This window comes from Leucopleurus acutus, assembly GCF_964270905.1.
Source record: "Leucopleurus acutus genome assembly, chromosome: 1".
In the NCBI taxonomy this organism is placed as follows: Eukaryota; Metazoa; Chordata; class Mammalia; order Artiodactyla; family Delphinidae; genus Leucopleurus; species Leucopleurus acutus.
This window is the reverse complement of record NC_139142.1, coordinates 137,349,943-137,358,575: the sequence shown is the minus strand read 5'-3', so window position 1 is coordinate 137,358,575 and position 8,633 is coordinate 137,349,943. Positions and strand designations below refer to the sequence as shown.

General features: G+C 51.7%; 1 protein-coding gene across 1 annotated transcript in view; it reads right to left on the bottom strand.

Annotated features, from left to right (window-relative positions):
• Nucleotides 1-2,957: 2,957 nt before the first annotated feature.
• The window catches only part of CORO2B (coronin 2B), a gene marked incomplete at both ends in the record, with an annotated part of 68,926 nt that continues 63,250 nt past the window's right edge, over nucleotides 2,958-8,633 (bottom strand). The window contains 4 exons of the mRNA XM_082833460.1: nucleotides 2,958-3,089; nucleotides 7,048-7,187; nucleotides 7,351-7,441; nucleotides 7,771-7,883. Coding sequence (XP_082689586.1) covers nucleotides 2,958-3,089; nucleotides 7,048-7,187; nucleotides 7,351-7,441; nucleotides 7,771-7,883 — 476 coding nt within the window. The remainder of the gene's footprint in view (nucleotides 3,090-7,047; nucleotides 7,188-7,350; nucleotides 7,442-7,770; nucleotides 7,884-8,633) is intronic.

Here is an 8,633-nt window from a genome sequence, read left to right as displayed (position 1 = left end):
GAGTCTTAACCATTGGACTGCCAGGGTAGTCCCTATACCCTCATTTTATAGATGGAGAAAGTGAAGCCCAGAGAGGAGAAGTGAACTTCTTCCCGTCACACAGCCCGTCAGAGGCAGAGCTGCGCCTGGACCACGCCCTCCCTGTCCCGGTGTCCTGTCCACTGCTCTTCCACTGCCTTTTATCATTTCCTCTCCTGCCCTTTTTTCTAAGGCTTTCATTGCTTTCCTGTGGCTCTTCTGACTTTCCTGTGCTGTCCACACTGCCACATGCCTGTCCACTTTGCAGCCTGACAACTCTGTTCCATGACAACTCTGGCTGGGTCAGAGAGCGAGGGTGTCCCAGCAGCCTGGCAGCCCCTGGTCTCACGATGGGCCCCAGCCCTCCGCCCAGAAGACACCCTGCCCAGCGCTGAGCCTGGCTGAGGACCGGGAACATGTGCCTCCTCTGGCTCTGGGCTCAGAAGATCCTCGTCCTTGTGTGTCTTCTCCGTTACACCCGCTAAATGACCTTCAGCATGTCACACTCTGGACCTGATGGCTCTTCTGGAAAACGGGAACAGTTAGAACATAGCACCTAGAGCCGTGAAGATCAAAGGAGTCAAATACGTGGAAGAGTGCTTTGTAAACTGCGAAGCACCATTCCAATGTGAAACACTGGTGTCCTTCAGACCCCAGCACAGGGCTGGACCTACAGCAGATGCCTACTGAATAACTGTGGAACAGTGGTTCTCAACTGGGGGCGATTCTGACACCCCAGGGGCCACTGGGTGATACCTGGAGACATTTTTGTTTATCACAACTAGGTTCGGGGTGTTGTGGCATCTGACTGGTGGAGGCCAGGGATGCTGCCAAACGGCTTACAGGGCGTAGGACAGCCCTCACAGCAAAGAATTATCTGGTGCCGTACGTCCACGGGGCTGACGTTCAGAAGCCTTGCTGTAGATGGATGAAAGTGTGAAATGGCATCTGTAGACACAGATGTGATTTGTTGTTTCCACTAAAGCAGAGGAGCTGTGGCCGGGGAGCTGACCGTCAAGATACCATGGTGACCAAGAGCAGGAACCTCCCAGGTTAAATGAGCTGGCCGTGCCCGGGTCCGATAAGTTGAAAACATTTTATTTCAATTCTATCCTCAGGAGGCAGCATAAATAATCACAGAAGACCACAAAGGTCAGGGGGGAAGAAAAAAAAGCTTCAGAAGTGTGGGGAAGAGGAGATGTAAGCTTACACCGTCTAGCTGCGGGGTCTGGGGGGTGAGGAGACCCTGCTTTAGCTGGCCGAGAGGGTGGAAGGCTCTTGGGGGAAAAGCCCGAGGGGTCAGGGGGGCTTTCCCTGCCCAGGTCACTGGGGGGGCTTAGGGAGCCCCGCCTGTGTGGATGGATGCTCTGCAGGGCGGCCGTGGGACAAGCAGTGTGGGGCACAATGCATCTAGTAGGTCCTAGCTAATGAGAGAGAAGAGTGGACACCCACTTCCTGGTGCCCAGGCCAGACCTCACCCCTAAACTGTGACTTTTCTAAGAACAGTGTTCAAGGACTCCATAGGTAGTGACAAATGAAGGGAGAAAACGAGGAAAAAAAGAAAATTGTAGAAGACCAAGTGAAATGTGGCATCTCCCAGGGTCCTGTGACCCTGGGCGGCTTTTCAGTTTCTTTATCTGCAAAATGGGGAGAATGCTCCCTTCCTCTGGGAGCTGAGATGAGGCTCAAATGGGATCCTAAGTGTCGAAGGGCTGTGTAAACTTTAAAGTGCTACACCCACGTGAGGGGCTGTGGTCATCCTACAACTGTTAAGGCTGACCGTGACTGAGAGAGCAGGGCCGAGACATGCACACAGAGCGGCCCCCGGAGCCATCCGGCCCCTGCTCGGCCTCCCCAGGGCCAGCTCCACCCTTCTCAGCCTCAGCCTCCAGGAGGAAGAGGCCTCATCTCAGAGGGAGTCCCCTGGGGGGTGGGAGCAGAAGGTGGGGGCCGGGAGGACGTAGGGACACTGAGTGTGAGGGGCCTCGACTGGGCAGTGAGACACATTGGCACTACTGGTGTTGGGAGGCTCCCAGTCTTCTCCTCCACGGAGACTTGGGCCCTGGTGATGCCCCCGTGGGATTGGCATCTTGATGCAGTGGGAAGGGTCCGGGCCTGAGGTCTGCACACCACTGGTCCTGGTCCTGGGTCCACTGTTCATCTGCTGGGTGACTTAGTGAAGCCACTACCCCATTGCAACCCTCAGTTCTGTCACTTGTAAAATGGAGACACGATTCCCTACCCTGCCTGCTTCACAAAGTCAATGGGAGAAGGGTGTTGCCAGAGCTTTGAAGAGCCTCAGGGGAAAGCAAGGGGGCATTATGGCCTTGGCGAGCAACCTCTTAATTCCCTGAAGATAAGAGAGAGGGGACAAGAGACAGGAAGGAGTTGGGCTGCTCGCAACCCTTGTCAGGTGAGTGGGCTTCCAAGGCTGCGGGGGGGGGGGGGGGGGGCGGGAGAGAGGTGGGGGATGGGAGGGAGAACAGCGGATGCCGGCAATCCAGCCCTTACTGTGCGTCCATCAGGGCCACTGTGAGCCCCAGCAGGGAGCACGGAGATGTCCTGGCAGCCCCCTTTGCAGGGGAAAAGTTCAACCTCTAAGTCTCCTGGGGTCCTGGCTTCCCCCTCCGCTCCCTGGTCCATTGAGGGCACCCCTCGGGGAGTCCGAGGTCTTTGCCAGCCAAGGGGAAGCCAGGGCTCCTGGGGTGGCAGGGGACGGGGCTGCCGGCCTGGGTCTCCGGGAGAGGCTGGGGGCTTCTGTTAGCGTGAGGTCGACAGGTCAAAGGTCAGCTTCCAGTTCTTGAGGTGGCAGGTGGGGTCCTCAGGCACTCCCCCAGCTCCAGTCCTGGTTCTGTCTCTGGGGTCACCGGAGAATGGGAAGTGAAGGGACGAGTAGAAACAACGGAGAGATCGGCTTAGAAAGCAGCCCGGCCGGGGAGCTAACAGTTCTTGGGGCTGTTGCGCAAGTTTTTCAGCTCCAGCTGTAGCTGCCGAATGCGGATGTCCTTCTGGGCCAGCTCCTCCTTCAACCTCCGAATCTCATCCTGCTGCCGGAAGAACATCCGGAGGAGCTGGGGTGGGCGAGAGAGGGGGCCGGTGAGCCGAAGAGAGCAGGGGAGAAGGTGACATTTCCAGGGGGCACCCAGACCCCCAACTCCACCCCCACGCCCCTTGCAGCCGCTGTCCTCCTGGCCCAGGCCTCCCACCCCTCCCCCGTGCCGGTGTCCCAGGTGACTCAGGTCGCTGCCGCTCTCCCTTCTCCAGATTCAGCTCATGGCTCCCACCCACGTCCACCCCCAGCCCGCACCGCGAGGCAGAGAAGAAAAGCTCTGGCATATGCAGACCTGCCTCGGGCACTGATCCAGGGTCACTGAAGAAGGGATGAGTCCACACAGGCCAGTTTTCCAATATCCCAAGCTCACCCGTTTAGGGCTTCAAACCGAATACTTCATTTACCTCCCACTCGGAATAGAAAGCTTTCTAAAATGTTCTGCATCCTTCTCTTCTTAACGAAGCTCAGGATACAGAATGGAATCCAGTTTTTTTTCCTGCTGACAGGGGACTAGCACGGCGCACCAAAGTCTGCACCAGCCATCGCTGGAGTGGCCACAGGCAAAGCATGGGAATCTGACAGACCCTCGCTTAGATGGCTTCCTGGATTAACCAGCCTCTCCATTTCCTCCATAAAACAGACTGACTGACGCCCGCAAAACGCAGCCTCCACAGGCTCCTGGAGGACCCCACACACTTGAGCTGAAAGTTACCAATAAGCAGTCGTGTTGGTCCTCAAACTGCCTACTGTGAGTTGCATCTGTTTTTGTATAATGACTGCACAGTTTAATTAAATATGACATAAACTGATGAAATAGGAATACAAAAAGAGAGTTGCTGTTTCCATAAAAATTAAGTTGAATGCGTTTGAGAATCTTGAAGAAGGGTGTGCTAAGAAAGTTGTTACTGAATTAGGTATAGATGATATACACATAAAAGATTGGGGAATATTCTGTATCTTGATTGTATGGTAGTGGTCACCCAGCTGTAGGCATATGTCAAAACTCATGGAACTGTACACTACAAAGGATGAATTTTACCGTAGGTCAATTACACCTCAATAAACCTGTCTTAAAAAAAAACCCGGGGGACTTCCCTGGTGGTCCAGTGGCTAAGACTCCAGGCTCCCAATGCAGGGGGCATGGGTTCAATCCCTGGTCAGGGAACTAGATCCCACACACCACAACTAAGAGTTTGCATGCTGCAACGAAGATCCCACATGCCATAACTAAGACCCAGAGCAGCCAAATAAATATATAAATATTAAAAAAAAAAAAAAACTGGGGAAAACTTTGAAAAAACAAGGGCTTTGTTTTCAGATTGATTTTAAGTTCCACTTAAAAGGAACTGAAACTGGAGTTAAAGTGTGATTTATTTGACAAAGACATAGCAGATCCCAACTGGGATGTCCTCAAAGAAGAGGTCTTGGTCCTACATCAAAACGTGTGGAATGAATGTATATGTTTTACATTTAAATGAAAATAAATTGTTTAAAGAATATATATATGTCATTTTTGTGATTCTTTCCTTTAACTGACTTTTTCTTTTCATTAACCAACAAACCAGTCCTGGTTACATCTGTTCAGAGGGATGCTGTGGTGTTTGCCCTGCACTAAGGGATTCTATGCACTCCTGTGCCTTCCAAGTTCTCAAAGTTTCTTTGTATAATTTTTTGGATCTACTTTTGTTTAAAAACCAGATTTACTGAAGTGTAATTCATGTACCATAAATTTCACTCATTTTAAGTCAATTCAGTGAGTTTTAGTAAAATTACAGAGCTGTACAATGATGTCTTCTCCCCTGTGTCAAGCTACCTGTTGTCTCTTCACACTTAGACCCATGTGTCTACTGTTCACAGCCCCATTATCTCATTGGTTGCTTCCAGTCTTCTGTGATGATTAAAACTGTGGGTAAAACCAGAGTAACAGACTCTGAGCAATTTTTTTTTCCCCAAGAAGCAAAGTATCCAGGCTGTAGTGTAGAGAGATTGTGGCATCTGTGCTGTCTGCTCAGAGACCCTTTAAAATATTTCTCCAGGTCCTCCATTCTGATACAGACAAGTCCATAGCTAAAGGTTACTCATTGTAACTGCTATTCACCCTGCCTTCTCCACACCCAGTACTAGAACCAACTTCAGGTTCTTGTTATGGCCCTGGGCTATCGCAGCAATTCAACTATGTCTACCTTCTCAAGGTACTTAAAAGAAAAAAAAAATTTTTTTTAATGGAAAACAAAAACAAGTACCCATCATCCATTTTCAGGAAATAACATGCAAGCACTCTTCTTCTTCTTCTTTTTTTTTTTTTTTTTTAACTTTTTGGCCGTTCCACATCGCATGCGGGATCTTAGTTCCCTGACCAGGGATCGAACCTGCACCCCCTGCACTGGAAGCACGGAGTCTTAACCGCTGGACCACCAGGGAAGTCCCCCTGTGACCACTCTTGCTTCGGCTTTACTCTTACCTACTTCCCCTGTACCACCCTCCTCGCGATTATTTTGAAGCAAATCCCATTGATCACACGGTCTCATCCAGCCTTAGAAATCTGAACATCCCTCTACAATGGCACATAAACATATTTTATAGCAATTATCAATTTACCTGCCAGTTTCACCTTTAAGACTGTGAGGTCCCAGAGGTTAGGAATGGTCTTACTTTTATGAATAACAGCGATAATTATAAGTTGGTGTGACAAGAAATCCTGTAAGATGGCCCCATGTTATCCTCTCCTTTCATGGGCAGAGGGGGCCTAGTAACTTGCTTCAAATGAATAGAATATGGCAGACATGACAGTATGTCATTTGCAAGGGGAGTTGACAAAAAGACTGTGGCTTCCATCCTGGACACCCTCTCTTCCTCACTGCCATGCTGTGAGCAGCCCTGTGGAGAGGTCCATATCGCAAGGACCTGAGGGAGGTATCCGGCCAACAACGCTTGAGGGACTGAGACCCTTAGTCCAATGACCTGTGAGGAAATAAGTCTTGCCGGCAACCAAGTGAGTGAACCTGGAAGCAGATCCTTCCACAGGTGAGTCTTCAGATGCGACTGCAGCCCTTGCTGATGGTTCACACCCTCATGAGAGACCTCGAGCCGTGCGCACCCACAGATACTATGAGATAATAAATGTTTGGGGTTTAAGTCCCTAAGTCTTGGGGTAATTTGTTACATGGTAATCAAGAGCTAATACAGTTAGCCTCTTTATGTATGCATTTAACGTGAGCAGGAAGAGTGCTAGATACTTAGCAATGGTCTCTTTAATGCTCACAGCATCTCATAGACCCGTTTTACCATGAGGAAATGGACTTAGGGAAGTCAGGAAACATGTTCAGGCACAGCCAGGAATTGAGAGGGCCAGGATCCAAATGCAGGTGGGTCCCTGCCGCCATCTCCACCACAGCTGCATCAAGCCCAGGGCCTGGCACACGGTGGGCATTCCGTGAATCCTGGCTGAGCTGAACTACGCTGGTGCCAGGGACCGAGGGTGTGGCTAGAAGGAGAGGCCTCTGGGGGGCGTGGACAAGGCCCAGCTCCGGTTACCCCTGATGAGCTGCTCCCTTTCCAAATGGTACAAAGAGTACTTTCATCAACACGCAGCCTCTTCCACAAAAACAGGAAATCATCAGACCCCGCTGCTGCTGCCATGCCAGGGAGGAAAGCAGTGCTGTAATGCATGAGGCTGGCTTTCCCCATGAGTCAGGAATTTATAACTCCAGATGACAGCAACATTCTGAAATGGATTCACGAGGGGACACGTAACTCTGGGTTCGCGGGTTTGAGGGGCATCAGTATCCCTACCGTAGCCCAGCCTCTAGTTATTGGGGTCAGAGGCAACGGAAGCCAACAGCAGGCTACTTATGGTATTTGTTAGAGAAAGAAAAATGCCCCAGAACGGAGCTAGCTTAAAGGTCTGAAGCCCATAATTGAAATGCAGAGGTCTCGTTCTGCCAGGATGTGTGGCAGCAATAACTTATATTCCTTACCTCATTCTCTGTCCTGGGTGGGACATTTTCTAATAAATCTATTCCGTTGACCACAACGCTCTTCTTTTCTTTGATGGGAGCCTTGAATACCATTTTGGGGGACTTCTTATAGCCTTCTTTCAAAGACATCAGCACAGGATCTAAGAAAGGCAAGGGATGTGTTCTCACCGACAGTTCCAACAGTCGGCTGAGTGTGAGGGCAAGTTCAATGAGGAGGATATGCAAGGGGAAGGGGGTGGGCTAGACCAAATGCCAAGGTTGCAGTCTCCTAGCCTCTTCTGGGAAGCCCACCCCTTGCGGTACCTCGGTTGATGCCTCCCAGCCACTCATCGGGGGTCAGAGCTGGCTCTGTGCCCGGCGTCATGGGGTAAATGTCTTCCTGGTAGGAATCCGACTGCAGCGGGGGAAGCAGAAGAGTGGACAGATGGGGGGCTGCTGAGAAAGCCCGTGCTCTCCAGTCAGATTCTCCTCTTTGCTGATGTCCAACCGCATACCTGCTGCCCTGTTTCCGGCCTTTGTACTCACAGTGTCTCCCATTTGGAATTCCCACCTTGCCTTCCGTAGCCAGCTAAACTGTTCTCACCTTAGAGCGGCCTCCATCCCCCACCCCAATCCACAGGAAAAGGGCTCCTTCTTCCGGGCCTCCGCCAGGCTTATAGTCAGTGGTGAGAAAGCTAGGCTTCAATGCCAGGGGCCCTTTGGAACCAGCCCAGCCCCACTCACCCTCCGGGGCACGATCATGGAGATAGGCTCAATCAGGCCCTTGAGAGTCACCAGCTTGTAGAATCGGAACACCTCGCAGGCAGACACATCCAGCCCGTGCTTGGGCATAACCCCTGTGGACAGGCATACATACGGCTACATGGGGTCCCGGGAATCCCCCTCAGCGCCCCTCCTTCCTGATGACCTTGGCCAGGGGAAAGGCACAGGTGGAGGGCACTGGGTTTGGAGGCAATGACCCATACAGTAGACAGGAGGGGGCTGGGGGCTTCCTGAGTCAGGCTCTGTCTCTGGGTGGTAACTTCTCAAATAAGCCCCGTGGGCCGGACCTGCCTCACCAAGGGGCACGCTATAGATTTGGGGCCTTTGAGAACTGGAAGGGGCTGCAGAACTATTTGAATCTAATCCATTCTTTTTACAGATGAGACTCTTGAGGGTCAGAGGGGACGGGGCTTTGGCCCAAGGTCACACAGTGTTGCCACTGTATAAGCCACAGAGACCATCACCTTCTGAAATGAACTGGTTTCCCGAAGCCTCTGTGCCCCCAGTCTTCAGAGAGAAAGAAGGAGGGAGAAAGCTTTCCCCGTGCACCCCAGAGGTTTAAATGCAGCCCAAGACTGCCGTTCCATCATGTGTCTGATAGGACCGACAGGGGTGCGTGTGTGCATGTATGTCTGCGTGGGCACCAGATACAACATCCCTAACAGCTGTATCATCTGAACACCGGCTGGGGCAGCAGTGCAGTGTGGGGTTAGGAACACAAGCTTTGGGGTGGGACAGAATCCTGGGTCTGAATCCCGACTCTCCCCTCTTTCTGGCCGGGAGTCCTTGGGCAAATCACTGCTCTCTGAGCTCCAGCTTCCCTG